The sequence below is a fragment of the Crinia signifera genome, chromosome 4 (genome assembly GCF_055691185.1).
Source record: "Crinia signifera chromosome 4, ASM5569118v1, whole genome shotgun sequence".
NCBI classification, from domain to species: Eukaryota; Metazoa; Chordata; class Amphibia; order Anura; family Myobatrachidae; genus Crinia; species Crinia signifera.
In genome coordinates, this window is record NC_139220.1 from 173,740,508 (window position 1) to 173,761,013 (window position 20,506).

At 43.8% G+C, this 20,506-nt stretch overlaps 1 protein-coding gene across 4 annotated transcripts in view; it reads left to right on the plus strand.

The window, feature by feature from the left end:
• RELN (reelin) overlaps window positions 1-20,506 on the plus strand; it is a 479,555-nt gene that overhangs the window by 259,400 nt on the left and 199,649 nt on the right. For all 4 annotated transcript variants that reach the window (XM_083183017.1, XM_083183019.1, XM_083183018.1 and 1 more), the window contains exons 11-12: window positions 3,261-3,406; window positions 12,224-12,375. In XM_083183017.1, coding sequence (XP_083039143.1) covers window positions 3,261-3,406; window positions 12,224-12,375 — 298 coding nt within the window. The remainder of the gene's footprint in view (window positions 1-3,260; window positions 3,407-12,223; window positions 12,376-20,506) is intronic.

A 20,506-nucleotide genomic window follows, 5' to 3' on the forward strand; every position in this document is an offset into this window, starting at 1 on the left:
GCAGCAATCATGGAACTACACTGCATACAGAAACTAACTAAACAATATGATTTAGAGACAAGAAGGGATACAAGAAGCGAGGACTAGGATACATAAACTCAGGCTAACTGAGACAGAGCACTGAACAATGACAAAGTGAGGAAGACTTAGACAAGGAAGGTGCAGTGACTGGTAACAAGAATAAATGCAAACGCAGACTATAGAGAAATGGACAAACTAATAACTAAGGTATATACATACACTAAACTGTGTGGCCTAAAGTCACGGCCTAAGCACAGGCCCGAACTGAGAAGCTGACCTCACACAGCTCACTATGAATGTCTGCTAAACTCCATGCCAATAAACAGTATAATAAAAGTTAGATGGTACCTGCTTGCAGGGGAGAAGGTAATGAGCAGCCTGGAGGTAGCCAGAGGTAGCTTCCCAGGATTCAGGTTTCAAGAGGTTAACCAGCAGGACCGACTATAACAGCAAGATCAGAGCAGTCTCCAAGCACTTCTATAACCAGCGTTGGAGCAGCCCAAATGAATCCCTTATAAAGGCTGCTTCCTGTGTGTCCCACCCAATTAGTAACAGAGAGCATCTGCATGCTGCTACAGGTGTACTGGCTAATTACCTGCTGCTACCTGGCTTCCCCGTTGCCTAGGCAACCGCTGGGGAAAAGGTGTTGCTGGCAGGCAGAGACACGCTGAGCGTCTAGCAACTGTTGTGGGGACCAGCGCTGCAGGACCCGGCTGCACCGGGCAAGCACAGCTAATGCGGCCTCTAACACTCTTATACTACTGTATGTTAAAATAAGGACCCAGACTTCTCTCAAGTGGTATAAAATAGTATTACACAGGATACAAACACACTTGCTGCAGCGTGAGAGGATACACTAAGATTGGTCTCATTGATTACATCAAAAAACACAGTGGCAAACGCAGGATTTTCAGAAGGGGGTTTCCAGAGGGGTGGAGAAAAGCACAGAGTTGGACACTTAGGTGACCCAGTATATGCCGGGTCAGTTAAAGTATTATAGATAGGCCAAATGTATAGAAATAATAATAATAATATAATATACACACACACACATATATATATATATATATATATATATATATACATACATACATACATAACAGCAGTGTAGACCCCTGGGCATAGCAATGTATTGGGGCCCCTAGGGGTGGGGGAAGCTTTGATGTCCCGCAGGTGGTAGGGGGTGTTATATCAACCACTCAGCATGTAGGGCCTGGATCAGTAATTTCCACTAATTATCCCTTTACTGCACAGATGGTGGGAGATGGGGTGGGAGAAGGGGGCATTGGGCTTTATGAAGGGGCCCTGATACATAACTTCCAGGGTGGTAGAGGATGTTTAATATGCAGAGGAGGGGTGTATAGTGGAGTGGGCTTATTATTCATAATTATCTGGTGGGAGGACAGCTTGCTTGACTGCAGATATCTCCAGTTCCCAGAAATAGATTTCTTAGATTTTAATGGAATCCCACCTACCAAATGGTATTGGGGACTAGGGGATCAGAATTCAGGAGGCAGAGCAATCTGCCAATGAGTATATAAAACTACATACCAGGTGTGTGGAGCTGGAGCAGTAACCAGCTGCTGCAAGGCTGATATCTCTGGTTCTGGGAACAGTAGAGACAAGCTACTAGTGTCCGTCAAAGGAGGAGTGTCCCAGCTTTTGGAATAGACCCTCAGAAAAACTCTAAGTCAGACAGAACCTGAAATATCTGACTGGGAAGAGCAATTAACAGGCTTGGATGGGGACCACTGTTTTGAAGTCAGATATCTCCGGTTCCCAAGGGCCGATTTTTAAAATTCTTGTACCCATGGAAAGAGGGGACCCTCAGCTTTCAGCCTAGGGCCCTTAGACTCCTGCGTGCGCTACTGAAACATACATAAAGAATAGAATATAACATAAAAAAAGCAAAGAAAATTGAAAATAGAGAGGGTGCGCTTAAAAAGATTACAGCAAAAAAAACCCTCTAAAGTCCAGGCCTCGTCAAAGTCAGGGTTAGGGCACACCAGAAAAGATTTTCTGTCCGAGGTTCTATGCGTTTTACAATGAACAGATCGTGAATGGAAGTACTGAAGGAGACCATTAATTCCTATACACAAGTCTGTGCACAAGCATTATAAAATAATGTGCATGACACTGGGCAAGACAAAAATAAATTATGCTCATATGTTTTGTAGAACAGCTGTATCAAATGTATTACCACAAACTAAAGCAATGGTATTTCAGCCTGCTGCACTTATCTGAACAATGGGCATATTTGGTACAAATTTGTGGACTTGAGGGGTTTATTTCTTCAGGAAATTGGTAAACCTTGCTCTTGAGAAATGTTATTCCTCTGTGTAAGATTGGGATTTGTTCACTCACTGATTCCACCTGAAGTATGTGTTTTCTATAGCTTATCAATTGGTCATAATTTTATGTTCGTTTGATTGCATTCTGAAAACATTGCTCCCATTTTTCCAGAAAATCTACTGGTCTATTAATATATCACTATATTTTCAGGAATCATTATTAGAGTTTAGAACTTCAGTAAAGTTAGTAATCCATAAATATATTACCCAAAGTAGGGGGTAGTGTATCAGTATCGTGTAGTGTAGCAGCACCAGAGCAGAGATGCCTTGGCTGGTGACTTGCCATCTGTTTGCAAATGTATGTAATGTGGATGTGTGCTTTTAAGTATCACGTAGTATATCATACCTCCCAACTTGTGTCCGGATGAAATAGGGACACTCGCGCGTCGAAGCCGCGCGAGCGCCCGAAAAGGGGGTGGGGCGTATGCAAATGAGGGCGCGGCTTATGCTAATTAGCCGCGACCTCATTTTCATACGAGAATAGACGCTGTGCGCATGCGCACAGCGTCTATTCTACTAGATTGGGGGGTCTCCCAACTGCCACCCCCCGCAGCGGGACAATGCCTGCCGCGGGTGGGACGTCGGGACAGGACCCGAAAATCGGGACTGTCCCGACGGAATCGTGACAGTTGGGAGGTATGGTATATAAATCTCCTTTGCCGGCTCAATCCATTATGCTGAGGGATTTTGGGTTTTTAACATATAACATCGGAGGATTCCAAGTAGACATTGTAAATTCTAATACAACAATCGTCTGATTTTGGTCCAATTGACCTACATAAAACATGAGGTGAAAATTATGGAAACCAAATATTTTGCATGTACACATATTTCTTTCCATATGGGATTTGTACATGATTATTTGTTGTTTTTGTCTCCATATTGTAGCATAGCTGTCAATCAGATGGGAACACCATTTATTTCCATGGTACAGAGGGTAGTGAGTTCAACTTTGCCACAACAAGAGATGTTGATCTGTCTACTGAGGACATTCAGGATCAGTGGTCAGAAGAATTTGAGAGCCAGCCACCTGGGTAAGTGCTTCTCTATAACCTATAATGGTTCAGGAAGACATCAAATGTAAGAAAACAGAGGAGGGTATTAAAGTTAAATTACAGAATTTCTATTTTTGATGTCATGCCTCATGATGTGTCTATTTGCAATTATTAACACAAGGGTAGCTAATACAGTTGCCAAAATGCTGCTCCTTCTAAAGAAAGTGAGGTTTTGTACAGTGATAAAATTATAATGACTGGAAATTGCACATTTGAGAAGTATCATAGTTTAACAGGTCCCCACAATGTGTTTTAGCCCCAGAAATCCTTTCCAAATGGTAAGGATTAGACTCAGGCAGCTATTTTCAATTGCAGGTCTTTTGAACCATCTGGGTTTCATACATTAATCAATGCAATTAAAATACACATAACAAACACATGAAATCAATACCCAATGTCATTACTTTAGGATATAAATGAGGCATAAATAAGATGTATTTTAGGCAAGAAAGGAAAAGATATAATTAAGGAGGTCATCCATAGTAATTGGGCCTTGAGGGTTTTTTTCCTATTGTTAGTATTTGCTTCTCCTCAGTGGGACCATAAGACCAAAAGCATGTCCTTCAAATTGTCTGCAGAGATCATACCCCTTAATTTTAAAGGGCAAAAGGTCTGGAAAATTATAGAAGGATGAACTAATTATAATAAGTTTACCTTATTAATATATAATACAAATAAATTATTCATGAGTATAATATAATAAACAACAGGTTTGTTGGATGCTGGATAGTGGAGTAGCACAAATTATATTAGTGATAAGGGCATGGTGCCATTTTGTTAAGGTGCCCACATAAGGTGCGATGATTGCATGCATTTTGAACACCAGCAATTTGCATGTGATTTGCATGCGATTGGGAACTAGTTCAATAAGTATGTGCAGCACATAAGGTGCCCATACACTGTACAATTATTGAATTCAATTTGGACTAGATGAAATCTAGTCCAAATTGCATTGAATAATTCTACTGTGTATGGGCCACCTTTACTTTTTGAACTGTGCCATGGGATGTGTGCGGGAACGCGCATCGCACACACAATTCGCATTGTGTATGGGCAGCTTTGTGGTGTGTACACACGGTGAGATTCCTTTGCTATTTGACTTAAGATTCGATTGCTGTGCAAACTTTGCTAACTCCTTTGCTATTTACATACAATTCATGCTATCTACATTCGATGCGCTGTCTGGTTGGCTTTTTGATTTCAGCTGAACTGGAGCGCGCATCAGTGTCAAATCGGGATAGAAAGCTTAAAAACATGTTCTATCTTCATATGATGTCTATGGGATCCCAAATCGATTTTGACTGTATAGAATGTTAAATTGTACCGTGTGTACACAGCATTCGTGCAGAGAAGTTAATTATATCTAAAATTTACAAAATTGTCATAGTTCTATTTTTAAATAAACACACATATTTGTCACATAAAGATGGAAATTAAGGTACAAAATTATAAAATGTATCTAGCAATAAAAGAAAAATGTAGAAAGCTTAAAATGAACATACAGTACCAATGTCATAACAGAAAGACAGGTTGTTGTTATTCTATTTTTACTTGTGTAACAATGAATTGTCTTTAATATGTGAGCTTTGTAGTATCTATCATAGTATCTATCATAATCGTTGCAACAACATTGTGCATTATATTCAATTAAATTTTTTTTTTCATTATTTAATCAGTTGCTTTTTCATTTAGATGCTTCTTAGATGGCCTACATTTAAATCCTAGGTTAGTGCTCGGGTCAATGGAGAGACATATACTTCAGTTGAAGTAAATGGAGCATATGTAAAGCCAGTGAACCATAGATTGTGTGCCAATCATAATTGACTGCCGAGTAAATCAAGCCTTTATTTCAACTGTAGTATACTTCAAGAGCTTCTTTCCCCAATGGACCTTTCCTTTCTTCCCCATGGGATTGAAATGCCACTTAGAGTTGTGTCTTCCAAATTATATAGTAGTAATGTGCATAAAGCAGTGTATGTCATTGACCCATAGGCTCTAATGATATTCAGTAGACATCTGCAAAGATCACAGTGGGTCACAACAATACCTGCCGCTCTAGGTCAGAGGACACATTATCAGAGATAAAGAAGGTGATGAAGAGGCAGCAGTAAATTTCCAGACCTACTTCCACTTCTGACCGCACTTCTCGTCAAGGACTTTGTTTAATTTAAAGAAGAAAATATGTAATAGAGCAAACAACTTCAATAAAGCAAACACACTTCCAACGTATTGCCATTGCATATGAAGAGATTTCACAAGAATTGAAAATTAAAAATATAGAATAACTTCAATAGATAAAAATGTTAACGTGTATAAAACATGGGCCATTGTGCATTTTGTATGTCTATACTGTATTTGCCTTTACCCATAAAAATAGACACACTTAAAGAAATCTAAGCAAATTATTTTTCATTGTGTTTTTCCTCTTGTGATATTCATAAGGCTTAAAGCAAATTGTTATCCAGTAAATTTTAAAAACAGTAGGTTTGAGGGAGAAGGGTTACAGTGTTAGATAGAACAATGTTAATAAAGGGGGGATTTCCAAATAGACAGAAGGCTCCCAATGATATTTCATCATACTGGTTCCATGATAGTAGAGGTCCTAAAAGAGTTTCATTTTCAGGCACCTTGTTCTAGATATTAGAATTTTAGATTTCCAGTAAAATACTTGCCTAAATTTTTTTTTATGTATTCCTCTAATATAACTCTAATATTAGTGAAAATCCTAAACCAGAACCTAAAGCTTTCTCAAGTAATGAAAGGGCTCCTTATCTTGTCTAATTTATTACTAAAAATAAAAATAATAAACCTTGTACTCTCCAATGGTAAATTATACAAATATTTTGAATCTTATTTGTCTTGAGAAGGTCTTTTTGATCTGTAAGTTTTTCTATGTGTTTTGCAAGAGGACCTGATACTAATTTATTAGAAAAATAAAATAAAAAAATACATAAGAAATATGACCAGACATATCAAAATGTTCTTCATGTTGACATTCATTACTGTCTGTTTCAGGAAAGGCCAATCTGAAACCTATTGCTAACCACAATAGATAACTTCATCTTTCATTATTTACCCAATCTGGCACTCTTTATTTTGCCCTCCACTCTCTAGAATCTTATGGTGCTTTCCCCGGGTATGGATCATTGGATAGGCAGCAACTAGGTCGACAAGCATTAGGTCGACACCGCTAGGTTGACATACATGAAGGTTGACATGACTGAAGGTTGACATGGGGTTGGGTGAACAGGGTCAGATCGACACAAGCATTAGGTCGACATGGGGAAGGTCGACAATCAAGAGGTCAACATGTGGTTTTTCACTTTTTGTTTTGACCCGAATGTCGACACAGTCGACATGGAAACTAAAAAAGTGCACTGCTCGCCATGCTTCGCCCACGGTGCCTTGCTACGCTCGGCACACTATTTTTTTCTCCCACTATGCCCTAGTAGATGGTTGGGCATGAAATACTGCCTGTTGGCGCATTTCAGCTCAAAAAAAGTGAGAGACCCCATGTCGACCTTTTGACTGTCAACCTTTCCCATGTCAACCTAACGATTGTGTTGACCTAATGACCCTGTCGACCTAACCCTATGTCGACCTTCATGCATATCAACCTAGTGGTGTGGACCTAATTCTCGTCGAACTAATGCTTGTAGACCTAGTGACTGTATCCTGTTTTCCCCATGGATTAGGCCATGTTTACTTTCTCTTTCAGATACAGCTGAATTGTGTTCCTTTCCTTTTTATGCTGATCTTGCGTTGTAGATCTTGTCTCCCTCCCTCACTGTCTGTATCAATACTTTCAATTGCCTTTTTTAATAATTCTGTTCATGAATACCCAAATCCCACACTACTCTGAAGTCATCTGTGGGGCCGAAGTGGAGAAGTAATAATGTGGAACTTGATAATGCAGCAGCCAGTCAGCTCCTAACTTTCAAGTTATAGGTTTGGTTTAAAAATGACAGTTATGAGCTGACTGGCTGCTGCATTATCACAAGCCACTGTATCACTTCACCATAGCCCTTATGCTGTGTACACACTAGTACAATCTGCATAAGATCTAGATGCGATTACAATTTAGACTATCTGCATACAATTTACACTATCTGCATTCAATTTAGACTATATAGTGCAGATCTGCACTATATAGACAGGGCAGCCAAGACTTTCTGGTTAAGATATGGGAGCGCGCATCTTGAACGCATCTGGATCGCTTGGGATAAAACCCATACAATCTGCATGAGATCCAGATAAGATTTTGACTATATAGTCAAAATCTTATCTGGATCTTATGCAGATTGTATCAGTGTGTACACAGCATTAGTCTGGTTCACTCGCAAAAGCAAATTCCTTCTCAAATGGAAAAAACCATGTGTACTGCAGGTAAGGCAGATGTAACTTGTGCAGAGAGAATAACATTTGGGTGGATACTTCATATTACAGTGTAAAAATAAAGCAGTCAGTATTTTCCCTGCACAGAAACAAAATAACCCACCCAAATCTAAATCTCTCTGCACATGTTACATCTGCCCCTCCTGCATTGCACATGGTTTTGTCCATTTGAGAAGGATTTTGCCTTTGCAAGTGAACCAGAATAATGGCCCATGGTTCATGCATCTGCCCCTATATTACTTGTACTTCCCTGCTAGAACCTTATTTTCTACTGACTGCATACACATAATAAACTTTTCATAGACACCCATGAACTGGCATAGGAATGGAACATGGGGAAGACCCTAAATGCTGAGATCTTGTGACAGATAGGTACCAACCAGGTAACATCGGCTTTGTTGGTTCACAAAAGAGAAAATTCCCTGAAAATCTACCTGCAAAGGTATTGGGTCCACAGTGTCTGCATTGAATATTCCTATCCTCCTCAGAAGAGGTTGTGGCCATGAGGGGACCCTGTACCATATAGTTTAGATTTGTCCAAAGCTGATACCAATGTGGTCTGGTATACCATCTCATCAATCTGATCATCATTATTACTTTACCTGCCTCACCTACTTTGTATTTATTGCCTAGACCAAAACTTACTCAATAATGTATCTGGCACATGCTCAATTCAACACATTGTTGGTTTGCTTGCAACTGTAAATTTGCAGCTCCACTATCTCTTCCCTCAATTAAAGGGGTATAGGTCATTAGTTCGACCCATATTAGGTTGACATGTATTGGGCGAACCACTGAAGGTTGTCATGGCTTACGTCGTCACATGAAATAGGTCGACATGGCTAAGGTTGACAGGGTTGGAGGGTCAACAAGGTCAAGGTCGACACTCCACAGGTCAAGGTTTTCAAATTTTTTGTCCCAAATGTCTACATGCAGATCTATTGCCAGCCGCCGCTGGCAGCCGGCTACCGCCCCGTGGCAACGGAGCCTGCCGCCGGTCCCCGCCATCGCCACCGGTCCCCCTCGCATCCCCGACCCCCCTAAACTGGGCAGCATCTCCCTGAAGCAGAGACGGGCAGGGAGACGCTGCCCAACCACCGTTATACTGGGACGCGCGTGCGCGTTAGACACACGCACATCCCAGTCCCTATCACCGGCGCTTGCCAGTGAAGGGGATATGGCAGGCGCCGGGAACAGATGGAGCCTGCTCCATCTGTAGTCGACATGGACACCATCAAAGGGCAGTATTCAATGACAATAATCGCGATGTGCACTGAATCCTGTTTAGGTCACCATGTTCCGGAGGGCTGGAGCCTTCGCTGCCAGCCCTCGCTGTCACAGTATTCAATGCCGCAGGGGCTCAAACGCTCATGTCGACATTTTGACCGTTGCCCTTGCTATTGTTGACCTAATGCTTGTGTTGACCTTCCAACCCTGTTGACCTTAGCCATGTCAACATATTTGGGTGCGGGTGACCTCCCGACAGTTGGGATTCTGACGGTCAGTATACCGACATCAGAATTCTTACTGTTAAATACCTGACAGTCGGGATCCAAACTTACAGGGGCTATACTCCTTTGTGGGGGTCCACAACCCTCATAGAGGGAGAATAGAACCTATGGTGAGTGCAGCAAGCCCCAAATGGCTTGTATGCGCTCGCCCTCCTATCAGCCACCCTTATTTTGAAGCATTCCATATAAGTGAAACAAGAACATCAAAATGAAGAATAATAGGCCTAAGTGGAAAATTTGTGGAAAACAAATGTTTAGCAAATGATGATATATATAGCACAATATTTTAGATGCTAACAGAGCTCTCAAATCTGAAAAAGTATAAGGCAGTGGGGACTGACAGATATATTAAAAGGTACTTAAAGTGATTAACAGGGCGTGGATAGAACCATAACAGAGTTTATAAACCAGCCACTTTTTACAGGAGTGGTTTGGGAGGGCTGAAAAAGAGCAAATGTGGCTACACAATACTGAATTAATAATGAGGTTGGCAATTACAATATTGTGACCTGGACATCAGGGGATGGCAGGTGGCAGGATGGACTCACTTGGGGGAAGGTCGTGTCAAACAAAATCTGAGTGACTCACAATATTGACCTAGGTGAAACTGTGTATGCAGCATACCTAAGGCACTAGACACTGTACTGCACTAAGGGGGTTATTCTAGTTCACTCTTTCTGACAAATTCCTTCTTAGATGGACAAAACCATGTGCACTGCAGGGGGGCAGATGTAACTTGTGCAGATATAATTAGATTTAGGTGGGGTTTTACTTCAAAGTGAGATCTATATTGCAGTGTAAAAATAAAGCAGTCAATATTTACCCAGCACAGAATCAAAATAACTCACCCAAATCTAGGCCCTTATTCTGATCGGTGCGGCCGGATCCGATTATGCGGCCAGGACCGTGCGTGCGAAACCCCGCCTTCCATACGGATCGCCAACTCCGTCCATACGCGGTAAGAAGCTGGCCGAACGGACCGCACGTGTATTTTTCATGGAATACGCCTCCTCCATCTAAGGGAACCTCCTCCATCATTCGATGGTCGCAGACCATCGAATGCAGGACCGAGTGCTCCGCCAGCACCCGCAACCTCAGACCACACGGACATTTTTCCGTGCAAAAGCAGGGATCTGGGCGGGAAGCTGACATCCGGCGATGTCATATGTCCGCCCCCTACACGTGCGTCACGGCCGCATTACCATACGTACGCCCAGCGTTTGCATGCGAACGCCCATGAAACGCGGGGCGTATGCATATGGTAATGAGCCCAAATAGCCCTTCACGCCCCTCTCCACCCCCTGTTCGGAGTGTTCACATATCATGCGGGATTTGGCCGTACGCCCCGCTCGCACATGCGCAGAGACGCCTCTGCACATGCGCAGACACAAAACATCGGCGGGCCGAACGCACGCGGATATATCCGCACCGATCAGAATAAGGGCCCTAATTCTCTCTGCACATTTTACATTTGCCCCCCTGCAGTGCACATGGTTTTGTCCATCTAAGAAGGATTTTGTCAGAACGACTGAACTAGAATAAGGCCCTAAATGATTTAGGTATATGGGGTTTGAATAATATTTTGTAAAAGGTAAGTTAGACTAGGGGAAGATTAGCTATTAAGTACCCCAGGGAGTTATGTTTTTGTCAGTGCTTGTCATCCTTTTTTGACATTATTACGGCTAAAATCCTTTCTTTTGTAAATTACGCAGATATATGCAAAAATAAGTATGTAATACACAATGATCGATCATCTCGGTAGTCTAGAGGAATGATCACGAATGGTCATGAGAGTGGCAAAATGTATTTAATGTGAATAACTGCAAAAACCGTGATGCTGAAATCATTGAAGGCATTACCATATCAACTATAGAGATAGAATTGGATGTAGGAGATTCTATTTTGGGATGATTAGTGTAAGCCAGTTGTTCCCAAACTTTGGCTCCATATAGCAGGGATGGGGAACCTTTGGCCTTCCAGCTCTTGTTGAACTATGCATCCCAGCATGCCCTGCAATGCATCCCGGCATGCCTTGCAACAGTTTTAGCATGGCTAAATAGCAAAACTGTAGCAAGGCATGTTGGGATATGTAGTACAACAATAGCTGAAGGGCAAAAAGGTTCACTATTTCTGCAGTAGAGTATCATAATTGTGTCATGGCACTCCTTGACTAAAAGTTTCTCATTGAGAAATTAATCAGAAACTAATAGAGCTTGAGCCGCCAGATTTCTTGTGCTGGCGCAGGCTGGGGTAAAGTGGCCCGGCTGACGGGGACGCACGAACGGCTCGCTCGCTTGCGCGTCACCATCAGCAAGGCGGCGGGGAGCGGAGACAAGGTGCTTCCCTGCCCATCTCCATTTAAGGGAGACATGCAGGGAGCGTGCAGCCTGCAGGGAGGGGGAGGGAGCAGGCGGCGGGAGACGGCTCAATGGGCTTCCAACAGAATGGGACCACTATCCTGTTGCATCCCTGCGTTGTCTTACGGTACCCCAGGTACCACTGAACCCAGTTTGTGAACGACTGGTTTAAGCTTAGTCAACAATATAACATAGAAATTGGGAAGGCTAAGTAACTGATTGCTCCGATCTGCTATCAAATTTAGCATTTAGTTCTCAATAAATGTACTGTTCATGGCATTCTGTTTTGTATCATTTATATTGGTATCTGATCTCATACTGTATGATTTATAATTATAAATGTAATTTGTCTCCCTTTATGAATAAAATTGTAATGTGTATCCCTTTATTCCACTGGAAATAAATAGGTAATAACTTTAATTGTAACATGTTTGTTAGTGTGAGTCCCATTCATATGCAAATATAATCATGTAAACGTTTGCTATAAATAAGCTGCAAATTCATGTCCCATGGTGAAGCCTTTCTTTTACCAGGTGGGAAATTCTCGGAGCTGTCATTGGTACAGAGTGCGGAACAATAGAATCAGGCTCGTCTCTTGTATTTCTGAAAGATGGAGAGAGAAAATTATGTACTCCGTATATGGATACCACAGGATATGGGAACCTACGGTTTTATTTCAGTATGGGTAAGTTAGAAAGTTTTAGATTGTCTTTGTTGTCACATTATAATTTAACATTTTTAAAATACATTTCTTCCATGAGATGATCCTCACAGGAAGGGTTATTCCCCCCTATAACTTTTTTCAATCCATTTTTAAAATGAGAGATTTTGCACCAATAAGACAAAGCATGCTTATAGTCTACTGTGTAGTGGCCAAATTCTACAAACACATAAGTGCATTCTGCTACAGTGTGGCTATCATGCAAGATTTTTGAAATGACATGAATTTGTAGCAGTACAGGGTACATAGACTGGTAAATGTCCAGGGGTCCATAAGGTGAACGCGGTTATCCCCAAAATGATATATGATGGCCTCGAAAATCAGCATAAGTTTATATATGATGGCCTCAGAGGTCACTGCCACTGCTGCACTCGGGATACATTAGCGCTCAGCTTTCTCCTACCTGTATAAACCCACCCCCAGTCTTCTGTGTAATTAGTCATTGAGAGTCTGGGGATGGTCTTATACAGGAAGGCTAAGCTTAAGGCTGCAAACCAGGTGCAGCTTTGGCTGTGCATCACACAGCTTTACTAATCCGAGGGGTCAGGCAACAGTCACATAAATGTGTATCATTAAAGGTATTTATTTATGTATAACTAGTTATTTATATAGCACACATGTATTCTGCAGAAATGTACAGAGAATATTTGAACATCAGTCCCTACCCCAGTAAATCTTACAATCTATATTCCCTACCATATGTACACACACACACATATGTACACATACACATTGTACCTGTATATTTTTGGATTGTGGGAGGGAACCAGAGTACCTGGAGGAAACCCACGCAAGTACAGGGAGAATATGCAAACTCCGCACAGTTTAAGAGGCTGTCCCCCAACCCTACACCCTTAGTGTCTTCGCTTAGCACTATGGCCCATATACAGTATGTTACTATTTTCATCCTTGCTGGCGGGTCGCCAGAACGTACGCGCTGGCGACCCGCCAGCAGCCACGCCAGCGAGGAGACTGAGACGCGCACGCGTGTCTCAGTCTCCGTCGCTAGCGCGACGGAAACCCTGTCCGTCTCCGCCTCAGGGAGACGGACAGGGTTAGGGGGGGTTAGGGGGGGGTGCGGGCAGGCGGCGGGGACCCCGGGTTACCGCCGGCAAGCCGGCGGGGACCCGGGGAACGGATGGAAGCGCCGTCGGAAGGGGCGCGTGCGTATGCGCGCGTCCCCTTCTCACCATCGCCATGGCGCTGGCGGGGGATGGCGGCTGGCGACGCCAGCGCCATCCCCTGCAAAGATGGGACCTGACCCATCTGTATCACTGAAATTATTTATATAAAATAAAACATGTAGACCTAAGGGTTTATAGCAATCAAATAGGAATCCCACTTGGAGAGTTTGCCAGGGCCTCCATGCCTCTTGTTTTGCTATTGGTTTACATCACCATAAAGAAATCATTTCATTATCGGTGTCTATGGTACAGATGGGGCAGGCCTCTTCCTTGCTGGCGAATCGCCAGTACATCAGTGCTGGCGATCCGCCAGCGGCCTGCCTAATCATCTGACTGAGACGCGCGTGCGTCTCACGCACACGCGCGTCTCAATCTCCGTCGGCAGGGTGACGGGAACCCTGTCCGTCTCCGCCTCAGGGAGACGGACAGGGTTAGGGGGGGGGTGCGGGCAGGCGGCGGGGACCCCGGGTTACCGCCGACAAGCCGGCGGTGACCCGGGGGAGCGTCTGGAAGCGCCGTCGGAAGCGGACGTGCGCGCGCGTCCCCTTCTTGCTATGCAGATGGCGCTGGCGGGGGATGGCGGCTGGCATCGCCACCGCCATCCCCTGCCAAGATGGGACCTGCCCCATCTGTAGCATGGCACTATTGCTATACTTTGGGGAGACAGTTGTTTGTATGGGGGATGAGGCCACAACTCTGGGCAGGGCCACATCACAAAAGTCACTGGCTGACAGGCGCCTTGGCTGGTGCATCAGCCTTCTGGGAATCTTCCTCGTGCTCTCTTTGGCCAGTTTGCCCCTGGCTATGGTATATACACTGTACCCAGGGCCTGATTCAGCAGCAATTGCAGTTTTTCTAAAATAGAAAAACTGCAACTGATGTCTCTCGCCTGCTGTGGGCCACCCAGCACAGGGAAAGGCCACCCAGCATGCAATGTCCCTCCCTGCAAAAGTGACCGCAATTAAATTGTGAAGATAGGCCCCTGCCTTTGCAGCCGGGCTGATAAGGCAAATGCATCACCACCATTTTTCAGATCGCATCGCTTGCATATGATGTCACAAAGCCCAGAAAACGGTCTGGGTCATGCCCAACAAATGCTGCATCACTGCCACTTCGCCATCCTTAAGGGATGCGAGTGCACTTTGAGCTATATGCATGTACACTGCTTGCATGATTTTCTGTGGGGCTACTGAATTAGCCCCCCAGTGTACTATAGATAGGACATTATTCAGACCTGATCTTAGGGCTGCAAATTCATTGGCTGGGCAATTATCAATAGACTGCCCATAGTAGGCATACGCAAGGTCATCCTACGATAAAATCCTGCTCCTTTTTTTTAATCGCTGGCCATACAAAGTTGATTGGCAGGAAGCGGGCGTTTGAGGATAGTAACCGGATGCATTTTCTGTGTCAGGGAGAACGCAGGCATACTGATCGGCATGTTTCTATCGCAGCCGCTGAGTAAGTCCTGGGCTAAACAAAGACTGCACATAGTGGAAAAATCATTATATGGTAATGAATAGATTTTCAGCAGCTATGCGCCGATCCAGCTCATTTTCGCAAGCCCTGCTACGCTAATCACTGGCTTGCACGGGGCGGGATTTCACTTTGGCTGCTCCAAAAATTAACAGCTCAGCGATCAGGTCTGAATAAGGCCCATAGTTAGAGCAATCTTTTATAAATTAAACCTGTACTGATGCAGTGAAAGGCAAAATAAATGCATAACCCATGACCTACTCAGCTGGTGCAATGGAAACAGGCTGAGGCCAGAGCTAACATCACACACCCTCCCTGAAAATGACTGGGCATGCCTGCGTTTCCCTGACACTCCCAGAAAATGACCATTTACCACTCCAAACGCCAGCCATTTCAATCAGCTTGCGAATGGCTGAGGATCAGAAAAGGCGCTGGATTTTTCCGCAGAAATGTCTCGCGCATGCGCACTGCGATCTGTATGCATGCGCTGTTGATCAATAATATTTAGTCCTGTGAATTCGCAGTCCAGTGATCAAGTCTGAATAATCCCCATAGTACCTGTTCCTGCATTCTTCTATTTAAAGCATCTGTTCTCTGCTGATTGCCTGAACAATGTATTAGTATTGTTCTGCGAAATTAGCTTTGAGGACTCATGTTCCTGTAGTTATTCCATTGCTAAACTTTTCTTAACCCTCAACCTTTTCCTGAACTAATCACGTAAACCATTCTACCCTATGCAAGTTTTACCGTGTGCACTTGATTTTCTTTCTGCAGTCCCTGACACTGGTTGTTAGTATGCACTGTAGCTATTCTGCTGTCTGAATCTACTTCCAGCCTTTTTAGCTCCAGTTAAGGGGTGTACACACGGAGCGATTTTGTGCTATTTTCTAAGCAATCTTACTAGATTGCTTAGAAACTAAGCACAAATCTCACCGTGTGTATGCTCCGAGAGATTAAATATCTCTTGCTAACTAAGTCAGTGCATGCAGTCACAATCTAGTCAAATTGCTTAGCAAATGACTGCAAATCTCTCTGTGTGTACAGAATGAGAGATTACCCTGACTTTTTTTGCTTAAGCAAAATCGCTTAGCAAAATCACTTAGCACAAATCTCTGCATGTGTATGTGCTCCCCATGGGAGATCTTGACACCAGCAAAATTGCTTAGAAAAATAGCTTAGCAAAATTGCTTAGCACAGATCTCTACGTGTGTATGCCCATTTAGTCAACCAGCACAGACAAACAAAGCCTCCAAATAGAAAGCCGTGAGGAAAGAGTCAGAAAGGCTAAACCAATGATTCCTAAAATTGTTGCTAATTCCTCCTAGGAAGCTTTGGATTGTTCAAGTGGGCAATAAGCAGACAGTGCTAAATTGTTTATCCCTGGTGGTGTACATTGGGCCTGATTCAGACTGGATCACTGCTGTGTGAATTTGCAGAGGTCTGTGATCAGATAGCCCCGCCCCAACAGAGTCAAATCCCGCCCTGTTCGAGTCTGTGAATGGCTTGCGAATTGATTGCTGTTCTGCAAATCAATTTGCAACTCACCATAGTATACACTCACCTCCAATGTTCCCTCTAATTTTAGGAAGACTGTGTGCGGCAAAAGATTTTGGCTGTGCAACTTTGGAAGGAAATTAAATTTTTGTGCGTCACTTATATATAACTGGAAAATGACGTTCAGCATTTGTGTTAACTTTACTTCAAACTGATATTAAACATTTAAACATTCAAAACACAGCAAACAATGTAGTTAATGGGTGAAACACACATTACTTAAGTCCACAACTGCAAAAAGGGACCACTGCTGCTTTGTGCGCTCTGTTGTAATGTCTGTGCGCACGCTCGTCGAGTGGTGTGCGCGCGCACGTGCGCACAGCTTAGAGGGAACACTGCTCACCTCTATAATGATTTCCCTGGTCTGTGCAAGTGTGTATAACTCTGACCATTCCACAAGCTGATTGAGGCCGGAGCAGACATCACATGCCCTCCCTGAAATGCCTGGGCATGCCTGGCAGGTTACTACCCACAAACTGTGCCTTTCTGTCAATCAAATTGTGGGCAGATTGTGAAAAAAGAATTTGCTGATTTTTTACGCTGTTTTGCTTCACTCAAATGTACTGCAGCCCAGACATGTCCGATAATTGATCGGCTTGCGGATTTACACAATAATGATCAGGTCTGAATAACCCGCTTTGTCTCTTTTTGGTAAAATGCAGAAGGTCCTTCTTTAGTCTGTCTACCACTATTTAAAATAGCAGTACTTATATGTTAGTTGGGCGCCCACTAAGCTATTCGCTTAGTTATCCACGTCCCCTCGCGATGCTCGCTACGCTCGCCCAGGGACGGATTGGGAATTAAAACGAGCCCGGGAAATATTTTGAAGCAGCCCTAATGGGGGGATGAGCGTTGTTGCTCGAGGCCACGCCCAATTTTTTGCTGCTGTGAGGGCATGGATAGTGGCTCTCTGAGCTGCTGGCTATGTCCCCAGCCCCTCAGGCTGCAGAATAGGCGCATGCGTACAGCGTTTATTCTTCAGCCTGTGGGGCTGGAGACATAGAGATGGGGGGGTGACAGGGGGTCTCCCAACACAGTAGAGTGGCAGGGTGGAAGAGGATGCAGGGAGGGAGGGGTACGGAGGGTGGCGTAGAATGCTGGGAGGGGAGATGCAGAGTGGCTGAGAACGAAGTGAGTGAGGACTTACGCAGGGTGGCACAGGACACAGAGTGTGAGGGGGGCATGGTGGCACAGGATGCAGGGTAGGAGGGGGGATGCAGAGTGGCAGGGGATGCAGGGAGGGGAGTCACAAAGTGGTGGAGGATGCAGGGAGGGGAGACAGTGATGCCCATTATACATATGCCACACACCGTGATGCCCATTATACATTTGCCACACACCGTGATGCCATTATACATATGCCACACACCGTGATGTCCATTATACATATGTCTCACACCGTGATGCCCATTATACATTATGTGACACACCGCAATGCCCATTACACATTGTGTGACACACCGCAATGCCCATTACAAATTATGGGACACACCGCAATGCCCATTACACATTATGGGACACACCGCAATGACCATTACACATTATGGGACACACCGCAATACCCATTACAAGTTATGGGACACACCGCAATGCCCATTACACATTATGGAACACACCGCAATGCCTATTACACATTATGTGACACACCGCAATGCCCATTACACATTATGTGACACACCGTAATGCACATTACACATTATGTGACACACTGTAATGCACATTACACATTATGGGACAGCAGCCTTGTAGTGGGCTGGTGCGCGGTGACGTCACATGCGCACCCGGGATCGTGATCCGGCCACCTCTGCACTGTCACAATAGCTGCAGGAGGAGCTGCGTGAGGCCGCGCATGCGCAGGAGCCCTCCCGCGGCCATTTTGACTTTGGGATGAGGCGAGGACGCTTGCTGCGGCCATCTTTGATTGGGGCATAGTGCTCCCTGCTGCTGCGGCGCTAACCGCGGAGATTGCAGCCCAGGAGGGGGTGTGAGTGGCCGTTTCTGGACACTAATGTGCCGGCCCACCGGGAAATGGCCCGGTTTTCCAGTGGGCCAATCCGCCCCTGCGCTCGCCACACTTCAGGCTCGGTGGCTCGCTGAGCTCGCCACACTATAAAATCAACTCCATGCCGACATGGATAGTGGTGGTATGAGCATAGTGGGCGCTCAACTAACATATAAGTACCAAAATAGCACTTCCCTAACTATAGCTACAGATAGGTCTTACCTATTGCAGGCACACTAAACTAATACTAAGCTATGAGCTACTCATTAGCCTGCTTTAAAATTTTGATAAGTTTTCAGCCTTTACATCAATCCCATTAATAATAAATAAAAGGAGCTATTGCAAGTAGATAAACCTGCAAATTATAGGTTGGTGTAAAAGAACAGCTACAGTAGCACAAGTGTCGCAACGTTCCTAGCTAATTTATTGTACTGTATACAAGTTAGTAGAATCCCCTGTGATTAAAGGTTCCCTGTTTGAACGATGATGTACTGCTGCATTTCTGTGTGACCGAAACACTTTAAGATGGCCAATTTCCTCATTCTAAAGCTTTCCATTAAACAATATTAGTGCATTTCCAGGTGCATGGCTGCTTAATGATTCTTGAAATTGCTGTCTGCAAATCAATCAGGAGCTAAATTTGAGGGTTTTATTTATTTATATATATATATATATATATAAAACGAAGTTTGTGGGGGGTCCGGCACTCCTCCTTACAGTCCACTGGCCTCGGTGCCTTCCATACAACAATACAGTAGACAGTGTACCAAGGTACTCAGGCGGCACTCACAGGACTTGCAAACGGTCACAAAAAACTGCAGACTACACCGGCAGTTGGTGCTGACGTTTCGATAATTTAATATCTTTATCAAAGACAATGAGACATAAGTCCACACTTACCTATATAGCGCCACGGGCCGGACCGCGCGACGCAGCAGATGCAGGCACGGGTGATCTTTCTCTCCTATATAGGTAAGTGTGGACTTATGTCTCATTGTCTTTGATAAAGATATTAAATTATCGAAACGTCAGCACCAACTGCCGGTGTAGTCTGCAGTTTTTTGTGACCGTTTGCAAGTCCTGTGAGTGCCGCCTGAGTACCTTGGTACACTGTCTACTATATATATATATATATATATATATATATATATATATAATGTTAGTTGAAGAAGGGCACTCAGGGACTAGAAATGCTGGTGAACGTAGGACAATATTTATTGCCTGGTAGTCTACGTTTCGAGACCCCGAAACGTAGACTACCAGGCAATAAATATTGTCCTACGTTCACCAGCATTTCTAGTCCCTGAGTGCCCTTCTTCCACTAACTTTGTCTACACGGGCTGTGAGGCCCCTAGGGTGGCACCAGGGCAAGCTACCTCCCTGGACTCATTCTAAGTCCTGGGTGCCGGACCCTTCTTTGGATATATATATATATATATATATATATATATATATATATATATATAAAACCTGAAATATGCAGGACAAGTATTCACAAAAAGGAAATGTTGGAACTGAAAAGAGTACAGAATGTTATATAAATAAAAAAAAAATGGCATGATGGTAGAAAGTGAAGAAGGTATGCTCCTTTAAGTTTATTACCATATTACAACACAACAGTGACCCCATTCAGGTAACCTTCCTCCATAAGAGTAAATGAGCACTACTGTATATCAATGCTAACGTTAATGCCGGTGTGATCTACTCCTCTGCCTACTCGAAAAACACTATGGGGGAAATTTACTAAGATGTGTATTCTACTTCACATGTGATGTTGCTATGGGCAACCAATCAGATCCTGTCTACTATCTTCTAGAGGGTGCTAAATAAATAAGAATTAGATTCTGATTGGTTGCCCATAGCAACATCACATGTAAAG